General features: G+C 35.3%; 1 protein-coding gene across 1 annotated transcript in view; it reads right to left on the reverse strand.

Annotated features, from left to right (window-relative positions):
* Nucleotides 1-1,427: 1,427 nt before the first annotated feature.
* The window catches only part of pic (DNA damage-binding protein pic), a 36,929-nt gene continuing 20,180 nt past the window's right edge, over nucleotides 1,428-18,176 (reverse strand). Inside the window, exons 15-25 of the mRNA XM_089255471.1 lie at nucleotides 17,905-18,000; nucleotides 15,508-15,636; nucleotides 15,266-15,384; nucleotides 14,623-14,787; nucleotides 13,414-13,679; nucleotides 11,723-11,832; nucleotides 9,654-9,739; nucleotides 9,428-9,511; nucleotides 7,925-8,027; nucleotides 1,943-2,066; nucleotides 1,428-1,649 (exon numbers count right to left, since the gene is read on the reverse strand). Coding sequence (XP_089111597.1) covers nucleotides 1,566-1,649; nucleotides 1,943-2,066; nucleotides 7,925-8,027; nucleotides 9,428-9,511; nucleotides 9,654-9,739; nucleotides 11,723-11,832; nucleotides 13,414-13,679; nucleotides 14,623-14,787; nucleotides 15,266-15,384; nucleotides 15,508-15,636; nucleotides 17,905-18,000 — 1,366 coding nt within the window. The 3' untranslated portion in view covers nucleotides 1,428-1,565. The remainder of the gene's footprint in view (nucleotides 1,650-1,942; nucleotides 2,067-7,924; nucleotides 8,028-9,427; nucleotides 9,512-9,653; nucleotides 9,740-11,722; nucleotides 11,833-13,413; nucleotides 13,680-14,622; nucleotides 14,788-15,265; nucleotides 15,385-15,507; nucleotides 15,637-17,904; nucleotides 18,001-18,176) is intronic.

Raw genomic sequence — 18,176 nt, forward strand, 5'->3', positions numbered from 1 at the left:
ACATTTTGTTAGAAGTTCCACAGAGGAATATAGACAAGGTACATGTGTGGTTTAATAGTAGTCTGATAACTTATATGGGAAAAAAAAAATCGAATGAAAAAATTACACTTAGTCTGGTTAATGGGACGATTGCGTGGAGTTTCAACTCAAGAAAGACATTTTATCTCGTATGAAGGGACAGACTTTATTTACACAACATATTATAGACAAGAAACAAACCGAGTGATAACTCGAATAATCACACAATGGCGATTTGAGCACATGCAATATCATCCCTCTGGGTGTGTGACTTCCTTCTTACTGCACGTGCCAGCGATGACTCCACAATTCAATGATAGCCACATTACTAATGTACTGAGTTTCATTGATGGCAGAAATATGGTAGAACTTCGATTATCCGGGTTAATGTTGGAGGTGATTACGGATAACACTGAAAAACACTGTTGTCCTTTTCCTGTTAGCCATTCCACAACAATGGCACAAACGAGGAATAGCACTGATAAAGTACGAGTCATGTGACCGCATTCAAAGTTACACCATTCTTGTGCCTTACCTTTCAGTTGCAAAGAAAAACAATACATTTCGATTAACTTTCTGGCATTTCCTGTAAATTTCCAATTGCCCCAGGACAATATCTGGTTCTTATGTGTGCATATGGGAGGCTGTCGCGCTGAGAAGGTGGGGGGGGGGGGGGCAGTTCTGTAAAAGAATGAAAAAATCCAATTCTACGAAATAGAAATATTTGTTTTCATTACCGAAACCTTGAAAAAAAAAACCAACACAAGTAGAGAAGAGCTACACATAAAATTGAAATTTTCATAGCATGGTAATCTGCTTCCAGGTAAATATGCGCACAGATAATTTAGGTTCTACTGTACTTAATTTAATCACTCTATTTTTGTTCTCTTGGGCCAATAGAGGGCACTAACTTTCCTAATGAAAAGTAAAAATCTTAGGTATTATGATTGCAATTAAATATATAATTTTCATTGCAGATATTAAATTATTTTATTTTTTGTATCGGATATTGTGTGCTTGAGAATCATTGATATCCGATTAAGCAAGACGACTATATTTTCATATTTTATTCACTATATTATATCTATATCATGATCAAACATTGGTGGTCTATATGTATCTCGATAATAAATTTATTGATTTACATACTTTTTATCTATTATCACTGAAATTTGACTTTCACTTTATCTCAAAAACTAGAGACAATCTGAAAAAACCAATGCCAGATTCGGATTCGGCACCCTAAAATCATTGAAATATCTTTGGGAACTAAATTGGTGTTATTTTCACATACATTAAAAAAAAATTCTGTAGTAATATAGTTTCCCCATCAGGTATTTTTTTCTTTAATCCCATGAAGCATCTATGATACAATTCAAAACATTCAAAGTATTTTGTTATCAAAGAAACACAGAGGAGAAACATTTATTTACAAAACTAAATCAATGAACAATCGACGCAAGAACACAATGACTCAATCAATGAAATTTGCAGAAAAAACGAAAAGTTCACTCAACAAAAAAACTGAACCATCCTCATGACCTGGATCAGTGAATGCGAGTGAGATCCTCCACTACTTTTACTAGATCATCGACTGTTGCTTCCCGTTTCATTCCGCTGCCATCATCAAACTGTAATAAAAATAAATTGAACAACCCAATTAAAAGTGAATATTAAGAGATGGTATTTTTTTGCCCCGAAATATACTGAGAAATTGAATTTTATGGATGTTATGCCGAAACTAATATTTGGAAACAATAGTGATTTCTCGGAAGTGAAAGTTTTTCTCGGAGAAAGTAAATATGTTCAAACCTTTTGTCTTGCCACAATATTTTACATTAGTGTACAAAATAACACTTCAAGTGTTATTCAACCGAACATATGAGGAAAATAGGATGTGAATAACAGAAATTTCAAGCTTTACCTGAACACCTTGCACTACATCCATCATTCTTTCTCGATTCAAGTCTAAAAAGCTTTCAATAAGATCGCCATCAATGAAATTTGTTGCTGGTTCTGTTTTCCTCTCTGTTGCAAATGATCTCCAACTAAAAAGTCTAAGTTAAGGAAAATACAACTACAACACACCCATTCTGTTGAATATATTCTCAACCTTTTCAATTGTTTACACATATTAACAATAAATTATAACGTTTTTTGGCAGGACACATCGAGTAGTATCTTCCATTTTTATGGAACATGGTAGATGAGAGATGCAAATACAGTACAATCTCATTCTCAAAACTTTGAGGTTCCAGATAATTTGAGGTGCTCAGAAACCTCTTTCTGTTTTGGCCTAAGAATGTGCTATGTTTTTTTTTTTCAATTCTTCCAATGAATGGGAGTAATTTCAGTTTTAAAGGGATCTTAATCCTTAGTCTGGGGTCTCTTCTGTGGATCCCACCCCAGAATTTTTTCACAGGCTTCTCTATAATGATTTTATATTGTAAAATTCATATCAGGCGTCATGTATGGAATATGAGGGCCTCTGTCAATCTCCATTATAAAAAGCTCATTGTCTTGGCAGTCCTAATCTTAATGAACCAAATCATTGAATTAAGAATAAAATAGCATAGGTGCCAGATTTTTACTTCATCTCCCAGACAAATTCTTATATATCACCTGAATTTCACCTGTGATTGTAAAAAATTTTTACGTTTACAGAGAAAATTATTCGCAAAGAATTTACCCGGAAAAAGATTGTTTCTTTTGTTTTTAATCCTCGAAATGACTCATAAGCATAATTAATGTAAATTGTCGCAATTTCATCAAATCCAAAAAATTATTTAAAAAATATTTTGTGGGGAAGGGAGACAAAATTCGCCAAACATGGCAAGATGACTTGTATCTACCTTGACCACATGTAAGGTTGCACTAGATACAGTCGGACCTCTTCAATTTGAAACTCACCCGAAATTCTTCACATATAACAAAACTACATATACTTAGAGTAAGACAACCATAATATTCTTTATGGGCATTGTATCGTGTATATATTGTTTATAATTTTTGTGATTGTGTTTTTAATTGCGTTGCTTCCATATTTGTATGGGCATCTGTTTCTCAGCCACCTCATTGAGCATTTTGCCTGTTGTGGCGTTGTATTTGTATTAACAGATATGCATATATGCATGACAGAAAAAGAATTTTTGACATTCTATTTGGGTTAGTCTGAAATTTAATACAGTGTAAATGTATACAAATATAATACACTGAATTGGTCAAGTTCTCTTTTAAAACGATCTTTTTTTCAAAATTTTTAAAACAAAAATTTTGTATGCCAACAGCATCCAATCATTTTTTGAAAAAAGCCTGTGATAGCCCGTTGCTCCATTTCCTTTGTAATACATTGGTTGCAGAAACTTTTCAATTTCAACCAAATAGTTCTGAGTGGATGAAGCATTCTCTTGGCCCATTAAAGTTCCTAAGTGTTTTCAAAGCCTCCAAAGTTTCATTTCCCAAAACATTGAGTCGAAAGTCGACTTCTGGTCCATCATCTGATTCAAATCTTGGTTACATGCAGCAATGTCATCTTTTTGAACATCAAGTTTCATTGACTTTGATGTATTCTTCAAACTGATCCGCCGTCATAATTCTGTGATGTTCAGCTTTTTCAATGAAAGACGGTTCTTATGCATTTGTTTTTACACCATGCCTAAAGGCAGACCAACAACACGATACTGACATAACATGAAAATTCAAATCTTTACTTAAGAAATGGAAGACAGATGGCAGCACAAACACAAAACAAGCGCAACTCAATAAGATAAATACATTAGGGCCACACACACTCTCATTCCAGTATGTGCTGATTTGTTAAAAATTCCATAGAGGAATGTGTACAAGATGCATGTACGGTTAAGCAGTAGTAGTTCTTGATTGTCACAGAAGTGACAGAATTTGATGTGCCTCACAAATTCACTGAAAAGCTGGTTTTGCTGTCAAAACATTGAATCATTTTCTACACGATTCCTCTTCAGTAGTGCATCTTCAAACATTGGATGATCTCCTGATTGCAAGGTTGTAATTTTGGCCCCCAAAGCAGAATGTTTAGCACTGTTCTGCGACGAGCCCTCCTGACTGGAAATGTTCTGCGGTAAAAATCCCCATACATGTAATAGTGGTTTTTTGCACTTTTTCTTTCAAAATGCTCTGTAGTAACGCTAATGGTTCTGCGACATGCGTCACAGATTTTGGCACATTCTGCTTTGGGGATTTTGGCAACATTAATGACATTCACGCAACCCTTACCTACGCAGAATTTTTTCTGAAAAGCATATTCTTATTCAGACTAACAAATCCTTTCAGGTTAAGCAATCTTCCATTTAAAAAGTTCACGTGTTCATGTTAAGTGCATTCGTTAACATTATATAGCTATAGAGAATGAAGGGACCAAAAATTCTTTTCACATTAACCGGATATTCATGTTATAAGCGGGTTCACGTTAATGTCTGACTATACTATGTCAGCCAGGACAAGACCGCATTTTGGCACCTTGTATAATGTCAAACAAGCCATTAAAGAGTGAGTTTGACACCCCCGTATTCCACCACCAGTGGTGGTTGGACTCCAGGAAAACCCAGGGTTAAACCCCACCACCACCACAGTGGTGGTTGGCTGAAATCAGTTTTCTGTGGTTCCAAACTTTGAAGCGCGAATGCGAGAGCCGATCTGCCCATTAAAAAGTCTCGCCTCAGACAGCAACAGGCCTACAAGCATTACAAATATTCAAATACAAATACAAATACAACGCCACAACAGGCAAAATGCCCAACGAGGTGGCTGATAAAAAGATGCCCATAAAAATATGGTTGTCATATGTTTCAAAAATACAGCAACCCAATTAAAAATGCAATTAACACAAATTACAAACAATATATACACATGATAAAATATTATACAATGCCCATAAAGAATACTTATGGTTGTCTTATTCTAAGAATGGATAGCTTCTCGATTTACCCCAACATGTTTATCGTATTTCTTTTTAAACGTGTCAATTGTGTTACAATTTACTACCTCCGGGGGTAAGCTATTCCATTTATTACCATTTATTATTCAATCATTACTCTTCACTTGTGAAATATAGATGGCAGCATTGAAAAATCAGACACAACACTATACCCACACACACTTCAGACACAAATCAATCGGTAGTAAATTTTCCATGGCGGTAGACCAGAGTTGTGCTCGTTTTGAAACAAAGAAAGTGGCACCAGACCTGTCTGCTCCTTGTCAGTTGCGGCCCTGACCACACATTCCGTAGCCTGCATGTCTTTCTTGTTTCAGGACTGATGACAATTTTTTTGTAGGCAAAATTTGATTTGAGAGTAGTAATAGCAAGTAATTTAACCTACAATTTGGCGATGATTGACAATGGTGCTAATCGACAATGGCTTGAATGATGTTACATTTTCACAAAAGGAGAAAATCCCCACAACTTTACTTTTAATAATGGAAAATCCCTACAATGTTTCAAAAATCCTTTTTACATTTATTTTTATATGAAATTTGGAGATCTGTCCAAAAATCTGCCTAATTCACATTCTTCGAAGTTGGCAGCTACGAAATAGAGTAAAAGTATGCATTCACTGGGTCTAAGAACCACCCACCCTTACAATGAAAGTAGGTTTCTATTGTTTTTTCAGAAAATATGAGTTTTCATCGATTCGAGTGTGTCTTGATCCTGTTTACCCCAACTTATCAAGACTCTACTGCAGACACTTTTTGTTTAAAACCAATGAAATCCAATATTTTCGACAAATATGAAATAAAAACCAAATGCCGCTGTGGTGGTCGAGTGGTTATAGTACCGGACTCGTGATGCGAGAATCCGGGTTCGAACCCCACAGTGGTGGTCGGCTGAAGTTGGTTTTCTGTGGTTCCCAACTTCAAGGCGCAAATGCGAGCCGATCTCCCCGTTAAAAAAAGTCTCGCCACAGAGAGCAACAGTCCTACAAAGATAAATCATTCAACCATAACACTTCACTCATAGTTAGTAAAACTGGGGGCAGATGACAGCACTACACATAACAAGCATTACACAGAAACAAACTTTACGTCAGGTTGCACTACACGTACACGCACATTCCCGCATGTACCAATTCGTTGGGGGGTTCCGCGGGGGGGGGGGGGTGCATGTGTGTTGTAGCAGAAGTAGGTAGGGGCTCGGGGATCCATGATGTCAGCCACCTCGTTGGGCAATTTGCCTGTTGTGGCGTTGTATTTGTATTTGTATATGATAAAAACTAGATCCTTATGATCATTTCGAAAGACAGTGGATTTTGTTCTAAAAGGATGAAATTAATTAAAAATGGTAGTGGATGGAAAGAACCATAACACCAGCTATCACGGTAGAAGCCAACAATAGATTGAAAAAGGCACAAAGAAAGCGCATAGTTGCTGATGACGATGTTTCCTTCTTTGCCCAAATTTTCTGATTGGTTTGTGAATTGGTGACGTGTAAAATATCTCGGTACAAGAAATTGATTCCACAGGGAAGAAATGGTTGGTGGTGTCAATTTCACAATCAATTAATCAAATCAATCAACTATTCCTCTGCCGTGGAATCAATTTCTTGTACCGAAATATTTTATAATTCATAAACCAATCAGAAAATCTACACAATGGGGGTAACATTATCATTAACTAAATATTCTCGTTGTGGATTTTTCAATCTTTTGTTGTTCGCTGCAACAAGAATTCTTGCAGTGAGATCTTTCGCAGAGTCTGGGGGAAAGGTGTCTCATGCACTAATGCTTTCGTGTGCCCCCCACAAGAAGTCCAGTGGATTTAGGTCTGGTGAGCATGGAGGCCAAGTTCACCAATCACGTCCAATCCCTCGTCTGGAATATGTGGCATTCAGGATATGTTGGGTAGTGGTGCTAGAGTTTGCTGAGACTCCATCATGTAAAAACCATATCGTCACCATAAAATGAAAATCTCATACATCAAAAATTCCCAAGAGCAAAAAAAAGGATGGGATGTCCCATTGAAGAACACAATGTGTGTGTGGTTCCTTTTTTTTCCTTCCACGGAGAGCAGATTCATTGCCAATTACTATTATTTAATAGCTGTAATTGGTGAGATATGATGTTCTTAATCTAAAGCAGTCAAAACGTCATTTTTGAAAAAAAAGTTGATGTGGTAAGTTTTCATTATAAAGTGAGGATATGTTACTCTGTGTGTTGAGTGAAAAGGCTGCCAAAATCTGGATATACTTCCTCTAGGAAGACACAATAAGCTATACCTCTGAGTGGATTGGGACAATATAGGTCGCATAGTTATCCATAATATCGTTGATCTTCATGGATACTATCACCTTTCCAATTTTTTTCTAACAAATTAGTTTACAAACCACCTTGTACACACCCTGTATACCAAGGATTATTAACCTTTTTCAGCCCAAACCCAAAATCAACAAGATCAGCTCCGCAACCCATGAGACTACTTATATTTCAAAATTGGTAAAACTAGTGATGCAATAAGTAAGTCATACAAGAGTAATTTCTAACAGGATAGTAAGAGAGATTGTATGACTTATCTAGGAAGCCCCTGCTAATCAAATCTAGGTTGTGACCCATGACTCAATAATCCCTGGCTGTTAGTGGATTTGTGCGACCCATCTCGGAAGCCCAAGCAAATCAAGTTCGGTTCGTGGCCCATAGCTCAAGAGTCGCAGTCTGCAAATGTATTATTGTATGACCCATCTCAGAAGCCTGTACAAATCAAGTTTGAATCGGGACCTATAATTCAAGACCCTCTTTCTATTAGTTGATCTGAACAACCCATCTTAGATGACCCAAGTTTGGGTCGCGAACTTTGTAGGTTAAGAATCCCTGCTGTATACACTTAAGTTAACAATATCTTTCCATGATCTAAGAATTTGAGCGCAAGAAAAGGATACAATACATGGTCGATTTTACCAACAGATCGTATCACTTTTGTCAATTTGGTCTGTACTTCACTCAAGAAATTGTAATAATCTTCTGGTAACTGAGTGACCAAGCCTAGATGACAAAAAAGATGTTACATTAATAAATGGACCCATGCAAATGATAAAAAATAATAATAATTAGATGCATAAATATAAAGAATAAGTCTCCTCAAAATAATGTTTTTAGATTGGCATTTACACTACAAAAGTTTTAAAAAAGTTCTTTTATAACACTTGAAAATTCAACTAATAAACGCATCAGTTACATTCCAGCAAATATAGCCAATAGGCTTATTGGTTGTTTTCTTCAAGTTTAGTAAAAGCTCTTTTATCAAAATAGCTCTTTTATAGTGTAACCCAGCCTGAGTGATAAATTTTAAAAATTTTGAAATTTTAAAAGTTTGGTATAAAAAAAAGGGTTATACAGGGTATCCATGATTAAAGTGCCCTATTTAAAAGCTGTCTACAGCCGAAACCAGTCATCTCAGAAAATTGTGAAATTTTTATGGATGACTAAATAAAGGGATGGGAATTTCTTTCGTGGGGAAAAAGTTCCAAATATCACCACCAGAGGGCTGTTTATTAATAAATTACATTTAGCTACACTTTTTACTTGTACAAATTTTATTTCAGCAAAACATGTTCCACATGATGGCTTTCAGCTACCATCTGAAATCGCATAACATGTTCTACGGGTAGACAGCAATCCTGTTTATTCAAATTTCGTTAGCATTTTTCGGAGGTTTTCAACATTGATTGGATCTACTGAATCCCCTTTAAAGTCCAAAATTTCCATAGAGCATCTACTGCAGAATCAAGTGCACTGAATATATACGCTGACCAAACACAGAATACACTGTTCCAAATAATATATTGTTTGGAACTTTTTTTCCCATTGAAAGAAATTCCTATCCTTTATTAAGTCATTTACTATTTTCTGATGACTGGTTTTGGTTGTAGGCAGATTCGAAATAGGGCTCTTTAATTGTGGACACACACATACACCCTGTATACAGTTGAAAGTTCAGTTTTCGCCAGGACATCAGTCAGATTTCAGAGGAAAAAAATTTGCTCATTTGTTCAAGCTAAATCATGGGTACATAATCTAAAGCCTGCGTAACTAATCTGGCCGATTCAAGAATTTTATTGAGCCGCTAAAACAATTTTCAAAAAATTAAATAAGAAATCATTATTTTCAAATATGCTACAGGACCTCCAGTTCGATGCAATATGTGTACAAAATAGAATTATATAATACATTATTGATTTTGAGCATTCAGGCCTTTACCAACCTGAAGGCAAATTCATGTAATCACTCAGGAAAATAGTGAATTGCTAGCATTTAGCAGCAAGCTAAAAATTTGTGTCCATTTTCATACTTAAAGCATTCAAACTTTTGAAGCTAATTACATTTATTCAGCAAGTTCAATCATCCGCAACAACTAAAATAAATTTATCCAATTTCTTACTTACCGATTGCACCATTAACGCTGCCATATAACACGGAACCTTGAGTAGGCGTTATGCTCTCACCAGGATGTTTCATCACCAAGGAACCTAAATAATTTGAACCAATTAAAAACAAAAATATAGAAAAACACCATAAAAGTTATATGAAGTCTAAAATATTAAACAGTAAGAATTGAGAAAAATCCAATTTTATATCATTTTGCATTAATTGAAGAAACGAAAATCATACCATGCCTGAAAACATTGACCATTTCACCGATGTGAAATTGACCCACTTCACGCAATTGCTGCCTCTCCTCATCAGTAGTAGCTGCACTGAAATAATATGCACATTATCAAGATCTAAAAAATCACTAAAATCCAATTTAATCAATCTGAGATAGAAAACTGCCTCAAAAATCAAAGGAAAGTTATTTGTTACGACTGGATCATTGTGTAACATATCCATAGAACCCCAGTGGAGAAGTAATTGTCTATTCTTTTTGTAGTATATATTTACTTTTTTTCATGTCTTCTAGGATAGGTCTGGATGACCGCTGACTGGCAATCACAGCTGATCCATGTTGCCACATTCCAATCACAATCTTTCAATATTATTATACGTAAACTGGTTTAATTTTGAAGCTGATTGGCTATTATGGTCACATGTGACCAGGAATTTCCCTTTAAATACAGGTTGTGTGCTGTGAACATTCGCTACTCTCTTCCTCTTTTAGTCTCTTGTAGTTATGATCTTAATGATAGCAAAGCGATTCTAGAACTTCCCAGTCCTTTGAACATTAATGGATAGAATGTGATAAATCTTGTCCTGGTGGTTACCCAGCCATCCTTGCTCTGATGGTTACACAAATATAATTTCCTCGCAGATGCTGATCGAGTGAGATCAATCTAATTTACTAACTGTGATAGATTTGTGATATTTCATTAGCACTAAACTTTTAAAATTACCACATTGTGTTAATAAAATCTAAATTGTTTTTTTGTAACTTAAATTAACTATAATAAATGTTTCGAGTGGGAAATTGTGTTATGCTATTTTTTATTGCCACCCACCAACAATGTAATTGTGGGACAACAAAAATAAACAAGGAATGCAACTAGTTTAGATTGCAATTGCCAACAGTTATTTCCTGCCGCCCCTCTACAGAAGCCTACCTAAGTGTATACTCATATAACAAGAAGCTACAGCTTGTCAATAGTACTGAGGTAAAAAACCCCAGAAAGAATCTCATTGTGCCTACGAGATGAAGAAACAAAGCAACTGAAAAACAGATGAAGAAAATTTCAAAGAAAATTTTTTTTAACATTCTTAAAAGTTCATTAAATCAGTACATAAAATGGAGTTAAGGTGTTAAACCTACACAGGGGGTCAGAACTGTAAGGGGTGATAGAACTCGCCAAAAAAACAACTTTCACAATACAATGTGGACTCAGAAAGCAAGTGTCAAGCCGTGAGAGGGTGCTTTATCTTGAGTGGATGAAACGTTGCCTTCCACAGAACCTGTCATTCAGCTGCTATTAGTCAGCAGAGATGCAGCAATAGTTGAATGTGGAGAAGGCCGATATGCACCTTATTTACAGTGCTGCAGCAAATGGCAATGACGTAGAAGCTGTAAGACTTTATCAGGAGTGATTTCTAAACAAGGCGGTACCTGATCAGAGAAACATTGCAATGCTCGCACAGGCAACTTGTGGAGACAAGTTCAGTTCCTTGCCCAAAAGTATGACGCAGGTTGAGCAAAGAGCAGTAAATTGTATAGAAGCAATCCTTGATGCAGTGTTTGACCAGCCTGAACGACGCATGCGAAGAATAGCTTGTGACCAAGGTGTCGACTATATAACTGTGTCACGTGAAGAAAGGTTACACCCCTACCATCTCCAATGGATCCAGGTCTTAAACAAAACAGATTTCTCAGGTTTTGAATTTGCATGCTAGTTCCTGCAACAAGGCATACTGCAGCCACAATTTGCAGCATCTGTCCTGTTTATGGACAAGGCCATGTTCACATGCAGCTGGTGGTCACTAATTTGAGCATTTGTTGTAAAGTTTCTGATAATAAAGATTCTTTCTTCTTTATAATTAATTAATCTTTACTGTGTTCTCAATTCTCAACATGCAGGTGCCCTCTTGCAGCTCTCAGCTTGCTTTCTGACCTCACATTATACAGTGAAAGTTATTTGTTTTGGCAAGTCCTATCACCCCTTACAATTCTGACCATCAGTTTAGTTACACCCTGTATAATTTTTTTGCTAAGCAAAATCAAGTTTTAATCAGGAGCACATAAGGTGGAATGGTACCTGTCTTTTTGGCAAACAAAAAGGTTGAATGAATTTTCAGCGCCCAATACTGTGTCATCATCTAGAATTTCGACAGCTGTCATCCAATTCGGTTGATTATCTCTTGCTATCTGGAATTTGTTGAAACATGATTTTAATAATATTGTTTTTATCAATAGTATTTTTACATTTCATCTCAAGAGTATTATTTCTGCAACTGTCTACTCAAACAATCTTGATACCAAATTTGTCACGTACTGGGATGTACCTCCCTTCTCCCATTCATGTACCTTTCTTCTCCCGTGAGAAGGAACCCTGCAGGTGGTCAAGGGTCAGAGATCAAGATAGGGATCTGAGAGTGGAGGTGGAAGAGTAACGAAACCATGAGAAGAATAGAGTGATTATCTAAAATTAGATAATCCTTAAATGTAAAAATAGAAGGCCACACAAGAAATTTGGACTTCTCTCTATAAAGAGAGAAGTCTATTTTAAATAATATATGATATGAAGTTGTAAATAAATTAAATACTCATTACCATTCTAAAACTGAGCGGCCAGATTTTTTTTTTATACGAACCAACACACGTGATTGTCATCAAACAAAAAATAATCCATGATCATACAGATTTTACCACGTCCAGGGATTATCTCTTTCTTTCTTTCCATTCTTCGCCTGGTTCCATTACTACTTCACCTCTGCTCCCAGGTTTCTATCTTGACATCTGACTCTTGGCACCTACAGGGTTCCTTCTCTTGGGACACAGGGCCATCATTTCAACTTTTTCCGGGGGGGGGGGGGCCAAAGCACATGTACTCAATGTATGTATATATATATTTGTATACACATATACCATTTTTAGTGTATTTTCAAAAGAGGAGGGGGGTGGCAACAGGCCTTCCCCCCCCCCTTAAATGACGGGCCTGTCTTGGGAGAAGAAAAGTATATGAATGTGGAGGGGGTGCATTAGTTCAAAGTTCTAATCAAATAGGCCACAATCATCTTAATTTTGAGGCACAAGTGAGAGCCAATCTCCTTTTCGAGGAAATCTTCCACAGTAACACTCAAAAATATTCATTCAATGCCAGTTGCTTCAGACAAGGGGGTGCACAACCTGTTTTGTCAGATATACAGTATTTCACCACTCTGTATATATATATAGGGTAACCATATGACCCATATATTTCACGGACATTTTTTAAATGCACAGTTAGGGTCAATAATATTTTGACACCTCTTTAGAGGTAAAATGGTATTTGGTCTGGTTCTGCTAACCCTAACATCGATATATGATCTTACTAACCTTATACAGCTTGGCCTATTGCCATCAATAGACAGAGCTGTGTAGCTACTATTAGTCACATAATATATAATTATACGCTTCTTACTCATCATTTAATTTTCTTTTAATATCCATTTGAAAATTTAAAAATAGATCTCGGGAAAATGCATGAATATACACATACAAACACAGTTAACCTTTCACAGGCAAAATTTCAGATTTAATTGATTTTCATAATTTTTTCTTTTTGTTTTCCCACTTCTGATCCTTTAGGTTAAAGAACTGAAAAATTTGTGAAAAGAAACTGTTTTCTGAAATCGCCTTTTGTGGAGCACTAGGCGCTGTATTATGTGGGATCCAATTAAAAAAAGAAACTTTACTGGATATCATATGCACAGGACAATATAACTTAAGATTTTCAATCAACAATACCTCTTCAAAAGAGCCATCGTGTGGTTTGTACACCAACAGAGCCATGGATCTCATGATGTCACCCACTAATATGAAGTCACCTTTGGTTTTCAAATATAAAGCAATGATATTATTGAAGAAGTTGCATTCATTATGCAATTCACGATCCGTGGTCCAATCGAACAATCTGACTGTACTGTTGATGGCAGCAAGTAACTTGCCATTCAACTGAGCAATAGTATATGGCGCGCCTTTGATTTCTTTCTCTGCAACTTGTTGTAGTTTGCCTAAGGGGGAAAATGCATAAAAGGAGTATAATGAGATCATTTCATAACCAGGAAACTCTATAATCATGATTTAGATAACTAAGCTTCATAATTACAGTCAGCCCTCTGTATTTATGGATTTCATATATATATTCAGGTTCACTGTCTCTTTCCCAGTTTTCTGTAAAACACTGTTGTGGTGATAATTCTCATATCGGAACAAAATATAAGTTGCATGTGTTTAAATGAACATTTTAAAAACCATCTTGGAGGTTTTTCTAGCACTTCTGAGAATGTTTCTAAAAGACTGTAGGAATAGATGTTTATGAAAGTGAAAAACTTGCAGGGAAAATATGAACTATTGACAAAGGTTAGTTTCCTTGCTGCAGTTTCCCATTGTCACAGTATCAATGAATCTACAGCCCGATGTCAAGAAACAAGAACTTCAAACTCTATCAATTATTGCTGTAAACCCCCCCCCCCCCCCGAATCTGTGTCTCTTATGTAGAAAGTGTTTTTCTGTGGGTGAGAAGAAAAATTTATGCAAGTTATGTATCATATAACTTTCATACCATAACAATCATTAAATCAATTATATTAAACAGCTAACAGACATTGTGGTTTTCTTTCAAAAAATATCACTGAGAATCCGTAGAGCCCCCCCCCCCCTCCTTCTACTTTTATCACATAAACCAGATATAAATGAGATGCCTAAAAGTGTTTATGGTATGTTTTCCATATTCGCTGTCACCCCCGGTACATAACCCCTGCGAATACAGAGAGACCACTGTATAATAATAATTGAATAATTGAATTCAAAACATCAAAAAGTGGATATGAAGCCAAAACATTCATCTGAGTGTAATTTTCAGTGCCACAAGACAAAAGCAGCAAATGACACGAACAAGTTTTTCAATTCAACAGAAACGATTTTTGCCAAAATAAAATATATTATTGAAATTACCGTCTTTCCACATGAAAATGATGAACCTCCCTTGCTTCGGTTCAGATTCTTCTATGTTGACTATCGCTGTACCTATTATATAATAATCGTTCAGATCTTCTCCCAGCTTTGTTGATATAATGCTAAGGCCATATTCATTAGGTAGGAGCTGGTGTGAATGAAGAACTGTGAAAATCGTAAATTATGAAAATAGATTCAGTTTTAAATATTGCTTATGATTATGCACAAGACCACATGCAATGAATTCAAGAATTCAGAACAGTATTTGATATGATTATTACTACAACTTTTGTGAACATACTTCGAGTGTGTGTGTCTGGGAATTGTTTTTACGTCATTGTGGACTGTGCAATGCCGTCAGTGGCTGCCACTTCGAACAGCTCTTGTAATAATTAATCAAATAAATATTTTTATAGTTATTATTGTACTTTTTGTCGTTCCAGTGTAATGTCGAAACCTGCATGCATTTTTTGCGATTTTCACCCTCTCAACATAGTTTGACACACCATGTTCCATTGCAATTTTTGTTCCTCTTGATGTCTACTAACAACCCTCTGATTTTTTCGGTCCATTAACAGAATACCCTGTATTAAATCCAAATTTTGGAATAGTAATTCACTGGAACTATTTTTACATTTCATACCTTCGAAAGTGTGTTGATCTATAATCAGTAGACTATGGATCTCCATCTCCCTGCCGTATTCTTCAATACTTGAGCCACTGGCAAGGCTAGACGGTTTCAAAACTGAACACATGTTCATACTGCAAAGGAAATATAACACTCGGGATAATGCCATCAAGTTGATTTAATGAATCACGAGTTGATAGTTCTATATATTGTGCAGACTAGTACATTCATCAACAGTAATACATAATATAACATACCTATATGTAATATTCTGGGCAAGAGTACTAGCACTAGCCCTTACAGGACTGACACCTTCGTCCACTTGTACATCCACTCTCGTGCTTAAAACTCCGAAAGTTTGAGTGGACTCCTGATAAGCAATGCGCCTATTAGATGAAGTCAGAAATAGAGACTTTAATTTCATTACCACTCAAATGCAATACATAAAATAAATACAGGAGTCAGAAATTATATAGTTGGCGTACATTATAACGAGTCCCTCTCTCCATTTTTCCACAGAAAACAGATTTTATATTGGGAGGGCGTTATATCAAAAGTTTAAATTGAAGGAAAAGAAAAGATTTCTTAAGACGATTCTACATTTGTATGGAATAAAAACTATATTCCCATTTGCAATGAAAAATGATAAAAAATTTAACAATTAATTGCATGCAGACTCATATTTAACAAATTCTGATATCAACTTTGAAGTCAAATGTAATTTCGGCAAACAAAGAATATGAACTTTGTTCATTTCTTTGCAAAAAGAAGTTGAGACAGAACTGAATTGGGACGTTGTAGTGGATTCAAGGGTTTTTGTGAGTCTATAATACTCACATTTATAGATTTCTCATCCAATATAATATATTGGATGAGAAATAACATGGCATAAATTTGAAAATATTCAAGGGACTAATAATAACTAACTTAATCATACCCGTCATAAAACGGAATGATCATGAGAATGCATGATCATTATAATGATCATCGACTGCAGTTGGTTTTAAATAAATAACTAAAGGTTATTAATACGGAAGTGAATGGAGGAAGAAAAAATCTTCAGAAAACTTGAAATAGATTTCTCATACTGGCTATTTATAAAAATCGTTTTTTAAGCATTATTGTAATATTCAAAATGTAAATATAAAAAAGAATTATGGAATTATTAGCAATACCATACTAAATTTTAACAGGGCTCCCACTAAAAAAAATTAGAAAAAGTAAGAAAAAGCAGGACTAAAAAGTAGATTGACTCAAAGTCAAAGCAAATTGACTCCAAAAAAAAAAAAATTTATATTGTGAGAACAGAAAAGAATTATCTATGATTGTTAGTGTATTGTTTTGACCGAAAACTGTTTTTGTAACCAAATATGCAATATTCAGCAAAGAGCTAGAAATGAAAGTGATCCATTTTTCAAAAAAGATTACACTGGTATTGAACAGCAAAATGTAAATAAATCCCCTTATAAAAGGAATGGCAAAATAGTAAAATCATCCGGTTCACCTTGACTTCCGATATAAATACACATCACAGCTTGTAATTTACCCATTTTGCACTGTGCTTTTGAAAGTGGTCTTGAATGAGCATCATTCTTTAAAATCTTACGTGCCTTCATAATTTGCTGCACATTGTCAAAGAGAGTTGATCGAAGTACTTCTATTTCTGGCCCTTTGCTGAATATTGTATACATTGTTTATACCTCTGCATGCCCTAAAAATACAGAAGATAATGGAATGCTACTTGGTCGTATCAAAATCACCAAACCTAGAATAGGCCTATGTATCCAACTGCTTTGTAATGCAAACTGTTGTTTCACCTATACGCAAAATATGTACACCATAATTTTGAATGATGACTGCTAGTTACTGTCCAAGACCATAAAAAGTAAATACAAAATTATTTTTTCCATCCAGACAGAAGTTTTTAATGACTACTCTACTTGTTCAACTCTCAAATTGAGCAAAAGAAAAATTAATAAACCAAATATGGTCCACATACAACCCCCAAATAACCTTGAAAATGATACAATTTCTGCTTTGGCAAAACATTAATTTTAATCTACAACATTTGTACTATTTGGCAATATATCGATGATTCCCTGCCCAATTAAAACCAATTACATGAATTTTGTAGATAGGATTTTAAAAAAGTACAACAAAAGTCTGACATTTTACCAAAAAGTAGGACGAGTAGGAGCCTGTTTTAAGTTACTGGTACAACACAAAATTTTTTGCCCTTCAGATAAATAATGACCAGGGCTACGGATGTTTATGACCTAAAAACCGGCAGAATATGCTCCATAAAAAAATTTGTGATTTATGCCTTAAAAAGTCAAAAATGGTGTCAAAGGTACAGAATACACAAAATTGCCAATGGTTGCTATTGTCCCCCAAAAACTGTTAATCCTTGCCAAAAACAACAAAGTTAAGTAAAATTGCCAATAGTAGCTAAAATCTTCAAGTGCGAGAAATGAAGATAGAGAACAGAGAGCTTAAAGGAAAAAAATCCCCTTCATTGCTATGCTGAAATATGCAAAATAATGCTCCAAAATATGAAAATACACTTTAAATTCTGAAGATCATGAAAAATGTCCTAAAAATTACTGAAATTCATGCAAAAATGCTCTAGTATAATGACCAATGCTGATACTTACCTAGGGGATTCACCAAGTGGTACAGTCCTGATGTGCAACTTTTGTATTTCATCAATCGTACCAATAAGCAACGTGCTATCATTTGCAAGGGCCAAACTGGAAAATGAAACAAAAATATAAAACCTCTTTAATATAAGTTAAAAATTCATGTGTTTCTATTTTGCAAATGGAAAAAAACAAAAGCACACATTATGGGCAGTGCTTTCAACCTATCTGACGAGACAAATAATTCATTTTAACATGTATAAGGAAACTCCCTGATTTTTTTAGGC

The sequence above is a fragment of the Pholcus phalangioides genome, unplaced genomic scaffold, assembly GCF_987345545.1.
Source record: "Pholcus phalangioides strain wild (caught in Gottingen) unplaced genomic scaffold, Ppha-v1.0 ptg000042l_1, whole genome shotgun sequence".
NCBI classification, from domain to species: Eukaryota; Metazoa; Arthropoda; class Arachnida; order Araneae; family Pholcidae; genus Pholcus; species Pholcus phalangioides.